Here is a 15,691-nt window from a genome sequence, read left to right as displayed (position 1 = left end):
CACACTCTCCCCCACCGCCATTGGGGGTGGGGTGGGGGAACAGCCGCCCCACACACACTTAGAGAGGAAACTGTAATTTTTCCCTAAAACAGGGAAAAATTATACTTTCCTCTGTAATGTGTGTGTGTGTGTGGGGGGGTTTCTCCCCCCAACCCACCCCAACGGCAGCGCCAACATTCTAAGTAAAGTGGGGGAGGGGTTATCCCTCCCTCGGAGCACTTTAAATTTAACTTTTAATCCGGCACGCTGACGTCCTGCGCACATTTGTCTGAGCTCCTTTGTCCTCGCGTGATTGTCCCACACGCTTTCATCTATGTGCCATAAGGTGATACCTTTTAGACTAGTTTATAGAGGCTAAAACCTCCTTCCTTATCAGGATAGGAGGAAGTTTTAACCTCTCAAAGCTGATAAAAAATGAATTAAGTTAGTCCAATAAAAAAGAAACCCTAATATTCTTGCTTTGTTGTTATTTATCAGCTTAGAATGAACTGAAAGACCTCTGAGCATGGAGGCAATTAGGCTCGGATTCTCTAAATGGCGCCATTAGTTAGGTGGCAGTAGGCCCCCCACCGGCACAGTAATTGACTGCACCAATTCAAAACTAATTAAAAAGCTGTTAAAGAGAAATGTCAAATATAGCTCCATTGTCCTAACATTTCTGATGCCTACCTTTCACGTAGCCATGATTCTCAAAATGGCGCTGTTGCATGATTGACATGTGATCGGAGCAGCTTTTGAAGGTGGCTGCTGATAACGGTGCCATTTAGAGATTCCAGTCCTTAATGGTTAATGTGGTTGAGGTCAAGAAAGACAAACTACACTTGGCAAAATTATGGGTCAGTCATTAATTCCTCAGGCTTTAGATTCTTCAGATAAAAGTGTTATTTTCCTTTAAATTCATAAGCCTATTCCTGGATGTTCTCCGATTTCATTCTGCTTAAGGAATATGGACTCCAAAAGGTTTAAGAAGAGGGATAAGAAGTCCCTGCTGACAGACCCTACCTAAGAAACATGGGAACTGATATTTAGGCCATAGGAGGGAGGTCAGCTAATGCCTGCTGTTGGCACTGACTGTGGATATTCAATGCAGGCCATTTCTGGTGGCTGGCATTGAATATCCAGTTTATTTTTGGCTGGCCTAAACAGGTGGGAGTACTACAGAGTTATGCTCAAACGAAAGATACTCCAGGGAGGAAGGGTTCTTGAGTAGGCAGACTAGTTGGGAGGGAGGGTTCTTGAGTAGGAGGGAGGGTTCTTGAGTGGGCAGACTTGTTGGGCCAACGGCCCTCTTCTGCCGTCATACTCTATGTTTCTATGTAATATTGAGCACTGGCCAGGTTAAGTTTATAGTGTCCAAAAATAAAACTGCTATTTGTGCAGCCTGATTTGGCTTCTAAACTTGGCTGGTCAGTGCTCAGTACTGGTGGCTATCGCATGATAAAGCTGGCTAAGTTTTAGCTGCTAAGTGTAAATATTCAGTGGAGATAGCCGGTGATCTCCCACTGAATAGTGACAATTAGCTAGGGTTACCATATTTTGGGCCGCAAAACCCCGGACACATAGCCCCGGCCTGTTCTGCCTCTGGTCCCGCCCCATTCCACCTAGCTCCGCCTCCAGCCCCCACCTCGTTCTGCCACCCTGCCCCTACATAGACTCATCTTGTTTTCCCCAACAAGCTCTGGGCGCATCTGGAGGGCCTGGAGCATGTGCAACATCATCTGCGCATGCTCAGATGTCCTGCAGATGTGGCCAGAGCTCGTCGGGGCTTTCCAAAATCCAAACTGCCGGGTTTTGGAAAGTCTGTCCGGGCACCTGAACGGTCCTCAAAAAAGAGGGCTTGTCCGGTAACCCTACAATTAGCCAGCTAAGTGCTGTTTAACATGCAGGAGCCATTCCTGACTGGTTAGATAGAGATGAATATTGGACAGAATGAGTTTGTTTTGAAGAACACTCTGAGGAGCAATATATATTGTGCATTTCAAGGCATCTTTTTCCAAGAGGCTCTTTTACTAAGCTGTGCTGGATGCTAACTAGAGGTCTGCACGGGAACGGGGATCGCGGGGATCCCGCGGGTTCCCCCCCTGGCCCACGGGACTCCCACGGGGACGCCCCCTGGCCCACGGGACTCCCACGGGGATGCCCCCCTGACCCACGGGACTTCCACGGGGACGCCCCCTGGCCCACGGGACTCCCACGGGGATGAAAACAGCCTACCTAAATTCTGGCGATGCAGGCATGCAGCTTACAAGTCCGGCGTCGCGGCGGGAAATAGCCGGACCAATCAGCAAGCAAGGCTTTCATCTGTGTACGTGCTGAGCTCACTGCTCAGCATGGCTATTTCCCGCCGCGACGCCGGACTTGTAAGCTGCATGCCTGCATCGCCAGAATTTAGGTAGGCTGTTTTCATCCCCGTGGGAGTCTCGTGCGCTATGGCTCTAAGTCAGGGGTGCCCAACACGTCGATCGCGATCAACCGGTAGTTCAGGAAGGCAACGTGAGTCGACCGCAGAGCCCATCCCGGGCTCCGTGATAGACTCGTGTTGCCGTCCCGATCTACCGGGCCTATCAGCCTTCCTCTCCCCGACGTCAAAGACGCTGAAGCGGGCATTAGGCTGTTTTTGTCATTTCGGGTGGGGAGTGGCAGCGGCAGCGGCAGCAGCAGCCTGAAAAAGAAATCATCCTGGCCGGGGTCGGTGTCATGCTCCGGAGCTTCTACAGCCTTCCTATCTCCCTCTCCCTTCTACCTGCTTCCGGCCACACCCCCTGCTCCGCGGCTCTCTTCGGCAACTCAGCAGCAGCGATCGACACAAGCTTCTGATGTCGGGGCCTACCCTCTGCGAGTCCCGCTTGTTTCAACTTCCTTTTTCCACAAAGGCGGGACTCGTAGAGGGAAGGCCTCGATGTCGGCAGCTTGTCTTGATCACCGCTGCTGAAGAGTTGCTGAAGAGAGCCGCGGAGCAGGGGGGTGTTGCCAGGTGCAGGAGGGAGAGGGCCAGATGCAGGACTCGTGGGTGAGGGAGGAGAAGAGAGAGAGAAAGAGAGAGGGGAGGGAAACAAAAGGAAATATTTCATACTGGGCTGGGCCGGAGTGGAGGGAGGGTGGAAAGATTCTGGCTACAGGGTGCAGTAACAAAGGAAAAGGGGGGAAAGCTGAAAATGGAGATAGTGACACAAAGAAGAGAAAGGGTAAGCAGGACCTACTGAATAAGGATAGAGATACAGAGGGGACATGAAGAGGAGGTGAAATAGAGACATAGAAGTAATGCTGAAAAAGTGGGGGTGGGGGGAGATAAAGACATTGAAAGGGCAAATGGTGAACATGGGGTAAAGACAAGGACAGAGACAAATGAAGATTCTGAAAAAGTGGTGAGATAGGGATATAGGTGAGATGGACACAAAGAAGGGTGATGCTGGAAAATAGGTGGAATGGTAATTCTGACAAACACAGAAGGGAAATGCTGGATCAAGGAAAAATGGGGCTCAGGCTGGATGGAATGAGGAGAAATGCCTTGTTGGCCCGGAACTTCCTCTCCTAAGTTAGAATTGACGTCAGGGAGCGGAATGCTGGTCAGTGCGATGCTTCTGCAGGGGAAGCTTGGGACAGCGGTGGCTTGGGGGCTATTCCCCGATGGCGGTGGCAGCAAACCGAGTGGCTTCGGGGAGGGCACGGAGAAAGAAAGAAAGGGGGCAGACAGGGAGACAGAAAGAAGGGGGAACAGGGAGACAGAAAGAAAAAGTTGGGGGAGAGAATGAGGTCTGGAGGAGAGGAAACATACAGGAGGCTGAAAGAAAGGAAGAAAGATTGGATGCACATTCAGAAGAAGAAAGTGCAACCAGAGACTCATGAAATCACCAAACAGCAAAGGTAGGAAAAATGATTTTATTTTCAATTTAGTGATCAAAATGTGTCTGTTTTGAGAATTTATATCTGCTGTCTATATTTTGCACTATGGCTCCCTTTTATTAAACCGCAATATCGTTTTTTAGCGTAGAGAGCCTATGAGCATTGAGAGCAGCGTGAGGCATTCAGCGTAACTCCCTGTGCTAAAACCTACTATTGTGGTTTAGTAAAAAGGGAGGGGGTGTATTTGTCTATTTTTGTATTTTGTTACCGAGGTGACATTGCATAGAGTCATCTGCCGTGGCCTCTTTGAAAAACCCCGGAATATGAATAATTAACATTTTCTCTGCCTTTCATTGTGCTTTGTGTTTTTTTTAAATTTTATTGTTGGTAGATCATTTTGACTTAGTCATTATAAAAGTAGCTCGCAAGCCCATAAAGTGTGGGCACCCCTGCTCTAAGTCTTCTTACTCTGGGGCACCAGACCTCCCTCATACAAAGGCCGGGAATGCAGAGTTGGTTCCATTCTCGGTAGGGGATGCCTTGGTAGGCTCACTGCTCAGCCACTGGGAACCCAGATTCGGTCCTGTTCTGGGTGGAGGACACGGGTAGGGTGGGGTGGGGAGGGGGGCTAGTTTGCGCCATCGTGCAGGCTCACCACTCTGCCTCTGCTAGCAAAAGCACAGTCTGTCCCAATCTATGGGGAGAAAACCTAGCAGGGACCAGGCTGCACCACAATACTGGCTTCTAGAAAGCACAATGGACTGGGGGGAGGGGTCTAGCAGTGTGTGGCACCATTTGGACCCATGTAGACTTACACGGCCATTCAGATGCTGACCTGAGGTCCCTTTCCATCCAGCATCTGCCCCTCTGTCTGCTGCTTCTGCCCAGCATCTGATCTGTCTCCTCTCTTCCTCCTTTCTGCCCCCTCTGTCATCTCATCCATCATCCACCCTTCTTTCTCCCCCTTCCATCCAGCATCTGCCCATCTTTCCCCCCCTTTCAGCCCAGCATCTGCTTCATTTCTCTTTCTCCCCCTTCTATTCAGTGTCTGCTCCATCTTTCTCTTTCCTCCCTTCCATCCGTATCCTCCCCTTCTCCTCCTTTCCATTCAATGTCTTCCTCCCCTCTCCTTTTCTTTACATCCATCATCTCTCTTTTTCTCTCTCCCCAGGAATTCCAGCTTGTCTTATCTTTCCCCTTTCATCCAGTGTGTCTCCCTATTTCTATCTATAGTCTGTCTCCTCTCACCTCCTACATCCAGTATCTACCCCCTCCTACCTAACACCTCAGCCACCGCCAGACTGATGTAAAGCCTTCCCTCCGATGTCAGCTCTGACTTCGGGGGAAGACTTCTGAGTCGGCTACATATGGCTTGCTGCAGGCTGCCTCCAACCCCTGCTGTTATCTGGACTCGAATGAAGTGGTGGAAGGGAATGCATTTTTGGACACAGAAGTCATGAACTGGGGAGAGAGGAAGGGAAGGAAAGAGATGCTGAGGTGGGGGAGGGAATAGAAAGAGAGAATTGGGTGTGGGTGTGTCAATGAGCGGGAAAGAGAGATGGTTGTGTACACACGGCAAATGGAAGAAAGAGGAGAATTTTTGGTCGTAGGGAGGAAGGTACAGAATGTGATAGGGAAGAAAAAGATGAGAGTGAGAAATGTGGCAAGGGAACAATGGGACAGATTGAAAGGGATGCAAGAGGGAGGAATATTGGACAGTGGTGAAGGGAATGGCGGAAGAGATGTGGCATAGTGTTGGAGAGGGGTGATAGAAGGAGAAATGTTGGGCATGGGGCTGGTGGGCAGGCACGAAAGATGAGAAAGAGATAAATGCTGGACCATGGTAGGGGGAACCAATGGACAGCAACAGAAGAATTTACAGAAGATGGGAAAGCGGAAAAAAAAGAAACTGGGACCAACTTTATGGAAAAATAAGTCTCCAGACAACAAAGGTAAAAAACGGAATTTATTGACTAAAATATGTTAGCTTTGGGAAATGTATATGGCAGATGTCTTTGTTTTGTGTTCAAAAGAAAAGGAAATGCATTTCTGGTTTTATTTCTACAGTGTTGAAGTACTTGTTGACCCTTGCTGTGACTGGTGGGGATCCCCAAGCACCTCCAGCAGAGGACCTCCTCTAGAGATGGCCAGAACTCCCCTCCACCAAGCGCAGCAGTTGCTGGCAGCATCCATGAGCCACTGAGGTGCCAGCATCTGTGACTCAGGGACGCTACTGCTGCCTGCCAAGCTTGGCAAAAGGGACCCCCGGCCAACTGCAAAGGAAGTCCTCAGCTGACAGTTTGTGGGTTCTCATCAGCTGAGTATTTATATTTTATATTTACATTAGAGGTTCTGGTAGAAACCCATTTACAAATTATGTATTCTTCCCAATTAATATTTCCAAATTAATAAAGTCTCTTTGCTTATTTGTAAATGGGTCTCTACCAGAGCCTTTAATTCAGTAGCATAATTAAATAAAATAACTATTTCTGAAGTTTATAGGGAAGGATGGTGATGGAGGGGATTCCTCGCGGGGACGGGTGGGGACGGAGGGGATTCCTTGCGGGGACGGGTGGGGACGGAGGGATTCCTCACGGGGGACGGGTGGGGACGGAGGGATTCCTCACGGGGACGGGTGGGATTTTGGCGGGGACCGGTGGGGACGGGTGGGATTTCTGACCCCGCGCAACTCTCTAATGCTAACACACACCTAATGCAGCTTAAAATGAGCATACTTAAGTGCCCTGCGGTAACTCCAAATTAGCATGCACTAATCCAGGTGCTAAAAAATATTTTAGGGGGGGGTGGCTGTCAAAGGGAACATCAGAGGCATTCCTGCACTAAACAGTGCATCCACATTAGCGCATGATAGCTGGTTAGTGGAGGATTACCGCGTGAGCCCTTACAGCCTACATTATGGGTTGTAATAAGTGCTCACCTAGTATTTTTTTTTAATGGCCATGCGCTGATGCTAACATGAGCGCATGGCCATTAATGCAAAATTAGATTTAATATAAAATTAGAAAAGTGGCCAAAAATGGTGTCAGGAAAAGTAGTCTTACTGCATAGGAAAAACCCATGCAAGGATACACTAGGCCACCCTTTGCCACAGCTTAGTAAAAGGACCCCAAATATAGCAATGATATCATTTTAACATAGAAGCCTGTTTATTACAAGATGGTACCTGTGACAGGGTGGAGGGAGGCCGAGCAGTGAGAGAACCTGAGAGGAGAGCTAATTTGCATAAAAGTTGCAAATGCTGCTGGGAGCTGTCCACTCATCCTGAGTGGATTATGGTGTTGAAAAGAACAGCTCTCAGCACAGAGAGCTCAGAAAGAAAGAAGCTCCTTCAATAGCTAGCTGACCCTTGGGAGGAGGAATGTTGGTTTTGGTCTAAATTTCAGTGCTGATAGGGGGCCTGGTGCAGCAGAGTGGAATGGCCAGGCTGACCAGCCCTGACAGGGGGTACTGGTGCTGATGCAGTGGAGAAGTAAAAGCCTGGAGGAGGTAGGGTCTGTGTGGACCTATACACTGGCAGAGAGAGAGAGATCTGGCCCTGTGTGGCTGACCAGTCCTGACAGGGGGAACTTGTGTAGCAGAGAAAGTCTGGTGGTGGGAGGGTCTGTGGGGACCTATACACTAGCAGGAAAAGATCTGAAGAAGTAGCTGAGGATCCGGTAGAGCCTGGAGTCAAGGGACTTAAGTTTCATGACTGGAGTTGGGACCGGTGAATGAGAATCCAGGAGCGTCCTCAGTATGTGCATCGGCAAGAAGACAACTGAGGGGCTGGGAGAGTCCTCAGTGTGTGTGCCAGATAAGATGACTGAGCGACGGAGAGCTGGGAGAGACAAAGAACCCAGGGAGCATTGGCCAAAAGGACTGAGGAGTGGTCTGGTGGAGGGGCTGCCTGGGACAGTGGAAACCGGCAGAGGGACCGGTAAATGGCACCGGTGCTGCTGAAGACCTGAAGGGCTAATGGAAGGTTAGGAAGGACTCTGGAGAAGCCTGGAGAGACGAGGAGTCCAGGGAGGACCTTTGGACGACCAGGAGGTTGGGAAGACCTGGTCACATGTTTTAAGAACTGTGTGTTTAACCCTATTTATGTTGTGTGTTACAGAGAACCAAGGTGCCTGGCTGTGGATATGTGACAGGTAATACCACTCGACCTGGTTATGTGATGACAGGGCCATTCCACAGAGTGCGCCAAAACTTAAGTGTCAAAATGCAGCGCACTGAGTGTGAATTTTATAATGATATCTGGGTACCCAGATTCTGTTACAGAATACAGTCAGCCCTTGATACAATGGACTCTGATATAATGGATTTTGGAAACAGAAAAATGAAAACATTTTAACATTTATTATACTTCATTTTTAAGTTTAAATAACTTACAGTAATTGTATTATTTATATATGAATATACTAGTTTTTCTTATGATTTTGTTATTAATATTATTTTGATGTCATAAGAACATAAGAATAGCCTTACTGGGTCAGACCAATGGTCCATCAAGCCCAGTAGCCCGTTCTCACAGTGGCCAATCCAGGTCACTAGTACCTGGCCAAAACCCAAGGAGTAGCAATATTCCATACAGTGGCAGAAACCTTGCACCATCAGCAATTTTGGACCTTCTCCATTCAGTCCTTTGAATTGAGGGTTAATTATGCTGGTGTAAGTCAGCATTTAGGCTTACACACTTATGCCATGTCTCTGGCAAGAGTAAATGCATGTGCCTAAATACCGCATATAAATCAGAGTTTTCAATAACATATGTGTGCAGTTGTCTGACACCCCCTTGCAATTACATGCTAACCCCTGATTTTATATATGGTATCCAGATTTGGGCACCTAAATTTGTGCGTGCATCTCAGGATCGTGTGCAACTTAAGTGGCTAACGAGCTTCTAATAACCAATTATTGGCACTAATTTGCATCTTGCATCTGGCTGCATGCTATTCTATAAAGCATGGTATCTAAGTCCCATCGTGTGCAATGCAAAAGGGGACATGAACATGAGAGCGGGCTCATGGGCATATCTAGAGCATTTCAAAGAGTTACACAATAATGAGCCTGTTCCCAGCTTGGGTGCCTGCATTTAAATAAGGTTTCAAAAGGCGTAAGTCTGGCACCCAAAGTTAGGCCACAGGAATTGGCACTAGGAACAATTCTATAAAGAATTTTATATAGAATCATGCTTAGTGCTGATCTTTCCTGGTGCCTATTTTTGAGCTTGATTTCTAGAATCTGGCACTAAGCAACTTACATATTCACTTTATAAAGTATCATTGTTCACACACTTCACCTTCATGTGTGTTAAGTGCCATTATTCCCTCTGAGCTAAGTGCATTACTGCTAGTGGGTAGTAGCGCTTCAATACTGTTCTTTCAATTGCTAGGGACAGGCAGGTTCCCTGCCGTCCTGTCCCTTACTATTGAAAAATGTGATTGTGAAACAGCACCACCTGCTGGTAGGACAATAGGTGGAGGACTCCTTTAGAAGGAACATCCTAGTAGTGTATTCTATAATTGCAGTGTGTAAACGGTGCCTATATATTGGTGTTGATTATAGAATTAAAGGGATTGTGCTTTAACAGCAAAACTTTATGCACAATAAGAGTAAAGGATGTGCAGTATTTGTAGGAGATGTGTCTGACATCTCCCCCCACAGTTACTGTACAGAAAAGTTATTTACAACACATGAACCAGCTAAGTTTATTAATTTGGGTACTCAACTTTACACTTACATGCAAAGAATTTATAGAACAAGGGGCTAGATTCACTAAGCAAACCGATCATGTACTGATCGGTTTGCGAGCCCTTTGTGACCAGATTTCCCTCCTGCAGTTTTCACTAACCTGTGTAGCGATCCGATTCCGGTGTGCGCATGCAAATAAGGGGAACTGCATGCAAAGTAGGCAGGGACTAAACTTTTTTTTCGATCCGACTGGGTTCGCAAAAAGCGACTGCTGAGGACCAATCGCTGAACCCCTTTGCGACTGCCCTGTCTTCTACCGCCCTGTTTTCTAACCTGTCAGCCCCATCTCCTGCAGCCCCGATCTCCCTGCCTGCTCGCCCTGACTCTCCTGCTCTCTGCTGCCCTTTCCCGCAGTGCATGCTGTGGTTTTAAAGCGGAGCTGCATACTGCAGTGCAGCGCCAGCTTTAAACCCGCGGGCTCGCACTGAAGGGAAGGAGGGAAGAGGCTGCTGCCACTGCTGCATAGAAGCAGGAGAGTCGGGCCCCGAACATGCCTGCCCCGACTGCCTGTGCAAGTCCGTGGTTTTAACCTGAAGCGGGTTAAAGCCACGGGCTCGCAAAAGTTTAAAGTTAATAAAAAAAAAAAAAAAGTTACGGCTCGGACGGGTCTGCGCATGAATTGCGCATGTGCAATCCATGAGGGCAGATGGGGGGCGTTCCTCCGATCACCCCCATCTGCATATTTTAGATTAGTGAATTCATTGGACCTGCCCGAATCGGAAACGGATTGTTACAATTCAGGCAGGTTAGTGAATCTAGCCCAAGGTCAGATGCATAACTTAATTTAATAATTGGCTGTTAATTGGAGTTAACATCTAATTAGTGGCTTAAATTGGTGTCAATTGGCACCACTTAGCAATTGTGTGCCTTAATCACTATTCTAGAAGGTTCGTATGCAAATTCTCTAATGTGCAATTTCTAGGGACATAGAATTGGGAAAGGCAGGGGCTTATGTATGAGTTAAGCATGCATGTTATAGAATAGTGTTCTTCAACTGCCGGTCTGTGGACCGGTGCCGGTCCGCAGGGCCGGCACTTGCATCAGGCCTCAGACAGTGCTCTTCAGCCACTGGTCCACAGTGCAATCGATATAGCGTTGTCTTCAGGCTGGCTCTCTCTTCCTCAGTGCTGCAGTACACAAAGCCGTGGGCAGAGGCTCCTACGTGCGTCCTACGCCTGAACCGGAAGCCTTCTCTCTGATGTCGCAACATCAGAGGGAAGGCTTCCAGATGAGGCACGGGACGTGCGAGGAGCCACTGCCCACGGTTTTGTGCACTACAGCACTGAGGAAGAGGGAGATGGCCCAAAGATAACACCAGGGGGCAGGCCAGAAGGCAAGGCACAGCATGGAGGGAGGGAGACAACAACGGTAGGGGGAATGATTTTATTTTTTAATTTAGTGATTGATTTACATCTTCTGTCTGTTCAAGAAGACATGCATTTGTTTCTTTTCCTCTGGGGATGTACTGCATGCAGAGTCTTGCACCTTAGGGTTTGTTTGTATATATTAATACTTTTAGTTTTTGGTTCCGTGTTTGCATAGGGTTATCTGCGTTCTGGTAGGAATGAATATTGAGAAGCATACAGTGTGCTTTGTATAGTATAATTTTGTGGTTAACCATTATGTGTTGTTAATACTATTATATTGTTTGTGTGCATATATGAAAAATGAATGGAAAAATAGTGTTACAATTAGTACAGTATTATGGGGGCAGTATTATGGGGGCAGGGTATGGAGTGGAGATTGGGTGGAGATGGACGGGGGCTGGCCCACGACTTAGCCCAGTGTTCTTCAACTGCTGGTCCACAAAATAATTATTTTATTTCCGCCGGTCCATAGGTGTCAAAAGGTTGAAGAACACTGTTATAGAATATTAGAAGCACGAGAAGTTACATCAGCCTTTGACAGTTACATGTAGGCAGAAAACCATGGACTTGTGTGAAACTGCTGATAAAGAATTCATGATTAGCACACATCATCCCAGTACATAAATTTTAGTGCTATTTCTTGAATCAACCTCTAAATTTATTAAAAAAATAGAATGGATTTTCTTAACACCTCTGTGTTACTGTGTACTAACTGCAATGTGCAACCCTTGCCTAGTCTCTGCCTATAATCCATCCATCCCTGAGCAGTTATAGCATATTTTAATAAACAAGCTGCATTCCGCAGTCAGTTGACAGAACTCTACTATCTGACGAAACCCCAAATCTATAATCAGAGTGGAAACGGTAGTCAAACAAAACACTGGCCCTTACTTTTCTTTGGTGTACAGGAGCGTATAGTTGGTAGGCAGTCCTCCATCATAGCCTGGCTTCCACCAACATGAGAACGTTTCCTTCTCCGGAGAGCGGCACTTAATTATTTCTGGCTTTTCGGGAGCTGTTTGACCTGTGAAAAATCATTATTATCCAGTGATTACCACTGTAACTTGTTGTTGGGTTTTTTTTTCTAAAAGTAAAATTAGTTCACAGCAAGCCAGAAACCTAGCTGGCTGCAAATGATAATTTTGCATGATTACTGAATGTTATAGTGTGCCAAACTCCTTTATCAGGTAACAGCATAGGGTTAACAAAATAATCTTTCTGTGTGTTTTAAACTAATTACTGAACTCACACAGGGGCCCTTTTTCTAAGTTAAGTGCTAACATGTGCTTAATGCAAGAAAAATTGTCTAATTCAGGACACACCAGTGTTATGCATTAGTTTTTCAATTTGTGTCCACCAAGTGCGCAGTTTTATTTGGAGAGAGCATGCAACTGGTGTTTCCCACCAGAAAGGGAAACACCAGTGTTTCCCACCAGAAAGGGAAAGTTAGACGATCTCAATTCTTCCAGTTTCTTGTAATTACTTGTAACCCAACTCCAGTCATAACATGAAGCAGCCTATCTTTATAATCATCAAGGGGACTTTTAGGCATCAATGAGGTACCGAATAAAACAATTCCATAAGATAATGGAATAGAAACTCCTAGAATTCAGCATGTTTTAAACTGTTGAAGCTATGAGAACCACACTTCCGTACTTACCGTCCAAAAACTTTGTGTTCTGTAGAAGCAATAGAAGAAAGGTGATTGCAGCCCAGGTTTTTAGTTGCAGCTGACTTTGCATGTTGTCGGTTTCTTTCCAACAAGACAGGCAAGATCAGAGCTCCCTGCAAAAGAAGACAGCACATGGTACACTTTAATTCAGCAGATTTAGAGCAAATGTCTATATATATTAGAAAATACATTGCAAGCCTTAATTTTCAGATGTTTGTTGGTTCTGATACAAGACCAGCAGCTGTTTCACCTCTAGAGGTCAGCAGAATACAGTGTAGAATAGTTTCTCTGTGTTTCTGCCAATGCCGTTGTCCTTTCCTGTTTTCTTCTGTTTGACGTGCTCACCTTTATCCACTGACTAACCACTTCCACAAGCAGGTAGACCTGGTATTCTATTAAAAATGGTTGATTGTACTACATCTACTCAATGAATGGCTCTGCAGAGAGGACTTGTATCCCAAACACTGATAGGTAAGGTTGCAAAGTTGGCTCCCTTCCAGCCTTGCTCTGTTGTTGTTTGGGACCACATGCTGAGCGTGCAAGCGTTACTAGGTAAGGGAAATCAGGTACACTGTCCTGGGGAGCAAGGAGTTTTACTCTCTCTCTTTACAGGAATAACCATTCCAGTTTCCGTCAAGGGACATTACCGTAAACAATTACGGTAGATAAATGTTTTCTCTACAGATCGGAGCCACTACAATTACAACTAGCAAACTGAAGTAATTAAGTTTAAGGCTTGTTCTTGTTTTGTTTTGGATTTAGCTCCTGCTTTTTCAGTAGCCCAGGTTAAGCTACAGTAAAGTATGTTCCTATTCCAGAACAATTTTGTAGTTGAAGCAACGGAGGGTTAAGTGACTCTTCCAAGGTCACAAGGAGCAGTAGTGGGCTTATGAACTGGGCTTAGCCTAGCTCTTAGTGCAGTACTCTTACCATTGGGCTACTCCTTGGTGCTATTAAGACTTCTACCAATTTCACCTCCATGTTTCCTCACCTTAGCTGAGTATTTTGTAGTCATACATAGAGGCTCTTTTATTAAGCTGTGTTAGGCACTAACGCTCGCTTAATACGGGAAAAATGCCCCAACACAGGATGTGCTAAACACTGTTCCTCAGAAGCCGCCTCTCTGCAGGTCCTGCCTATGCGAAAACAATAAGTTGATGCAGAGAGGCAGCTTCAGGGGCAGGTCAATGGCAACAGGCTCACCTCATTGCTGCCGACAGCTGTCCTAAGATTAAATTACAGCAGCTGGGCCCAGGGAGGAAGTAGATGGGGGGAGTCAGAACCTGGAGAAAAAGTATGGAGGGGGAGGGGGGCTGGAAAAACAGCATGATGGGAGAGAGGAAGGGAGGGGTGGGGGCTGGAGAAACAGAATGGATGGATGGAGGGAGGGATGAAGAACCAGCATGGAAAGGAGAGCGTGCTGGAGAAAAGAGCATGGATTAGGGTAGCACTGGATGGAGGGCAGAGACAAACAATAGGAGAGGCAGTTGGAAAAAGAGAGGGAGAGAAGGAAGAAAGAAAGAAGCACCCTCAGGAGAAAGGGGCTGGAAGGAGAGAGAGAGAAGCACTAAAAGGGGAACCAAGGAAAGGGTGAAATGTGGGTAGGGTTGTGAGTGGAGTGTGGGTGAGGTCATGCACCCCAGCATTACCGCCAGTTAGTACTGCCCAATTTGGTAAAAATTTTCAATTTGATTCCATTTCAAATCTGACATATTGTAATCACAAAATAGAAAATAAAATTATTATTTTTCTACCTTCCACTGCCATATCGAACATTCATTTCTTTCCCTCTGTTTACCAACTCTATCTCCCTCCCCCCATCCCCGCCTTATGCCCTCGGTCAAACCTCTCTATTGCCCTCCATGCAGCATCTCTCTCTTCCTCCCCTCCATTATCATTTGCAACATTTCTCTCTCTCTCCCCATATACCATCTCTCCCTGCCCTCCACCCTACATCCAACTTTTCTCCCTCTATCTTCTCCATGTATCCATTCATTCATGTATGTCTCCCTGTCCTCCATCATATAAAGGATTTCTTATTCTCACCCCTTTCTACTTCTTTATTTCATCTCTCCCTCTCCTCCCCCCCATGTGCAGGATCTTCCTCCCCTCCCATCCCCCTGTGCAGCAGCTTTCCATCCCTCCCACCCGAAAGGGTCCAGAGAAGAGCGACTAAAATGGTTAAGGGGCTGGAGAAGTTGCTGTACAGTAAGAGATTAGAGAAACTGGGCCTCTTCTCCCTTGAAAAGAGGAGACTGAGAGGGGACATGATCGAACCATTCAAGATAATGAAGGGAATAGACTTAATAGATAAAGACAGGTTGTTCACCCTCTCCAAGGTAGAAAGAACAAGAGGGCACTCTCTAAAGTTAAAAGGGGATAGATTCCGTACAAACGTAAGGAAGTCCTTCTTCACCCAGAGAGTGGTAGAAAACTGGAATGCTCTTCCAGAGGCTGTTATAGGGGAAAACACACTGCAGGGATTCAAGACAAAATTAGACAAGTTCCTGCTGAACCAGAATGTATGCAGGTAAGGCTAGTCTCAGTTAGGGCAATGGTCTTTGACCTAAGGGCCGTTGTGTGAGCAGACTGCTGGGCATGATGGACCACTGGTCTGACCCAGCAGCAGCAATTCTTATGTTCACCCTCCCGTGCAGCAGTTTTCCATCCCTCCCTCCCATCCCTCTATGCAGCAGCACTCCACCGACTCTCCCACTGTGAGACCTGATATACTTCCAGGCTTCCTAAAGCAGCAGCGGTGGCTGGCCTTGAAGAAGCAGCGCTCTGAATGGGCTACTCGGGGCCTGCTCTGCCAGGGCTTTCCTCTGCCGCATCATCAGTGACATCATTGATGATGTAGCAGAGAGAAGGCCCCGGCAGGGCAAGCTGTGAGCAGCTCACTCTCAGTGCTTCCTCTTCAAGGCCGGCTACTGCTGCTGCTGCTGATTTAGGAGTTCTGGAGGTATGTCAGGTCTCACAGTGGGAGGGGGGTTGGTCACTGAATCGGCAAGTCCAATTTTTTTGGACAACGAATCAATTCAAATCGATTCACCGA

At 46.9% G+C, this 15,691-nt stretch overlaps 1 protein-coding gene across 8 annotated transcripts in view; it reads right to left on the bottom strand.

Moving 5' to 3' along the window:
• PRLR (prolactin receptor) overlaps positions 1 to 15,691 on the bottom strand; it is a 311,196-nt gene that overhangs the window by 28,223 nt on the left and 267,282 nt on the right. For all 8 annotated transcript variants that reach the window (XM_033932893.1, XM_033932877.1, XM_033932901.1 and 5 more), the window contains 2 exons: positions 12,625 to 12,749; positions 11,856 to 11,988 (listed from right to left, as the gene is read on the bottom strand). In XM_033932893.1, the coding sequence (XP_033788784.1) occupies positions 11,856 to 11,988; positions 12,625 to 12,706 (215 nt within the window). In that variant the 5' untranslated portion in view covers positions 12,707 to 12,749. The remainder of the gene's footprint in view (positions 1 to 11,855; positions 11,989 to 12,624; positions 12,750 to 15,691) is intronic.

The sequence above is a fragment of the Geotrypetes seraphini genome, chromosome 1 (genome assembly GCF_902459505.1).
Source record: "Geotrypetes seraphini chromosome 1, aGeoSer1.1, whole genome shotgun sequence".
NCBI classification, from domain to species: domain Eukaryota; kingdom Metazoa; phylum Chordata; class Amphibia; order Gymnophiona; family Dermophiidae; genus Geotrypetes; species Geotrypetes seraphini.
The sequence above is the reverse complement of the archived record's forward strand: the minus strand, read 5'-3'. Positions and strand labels throughout refer to the sequence as shown.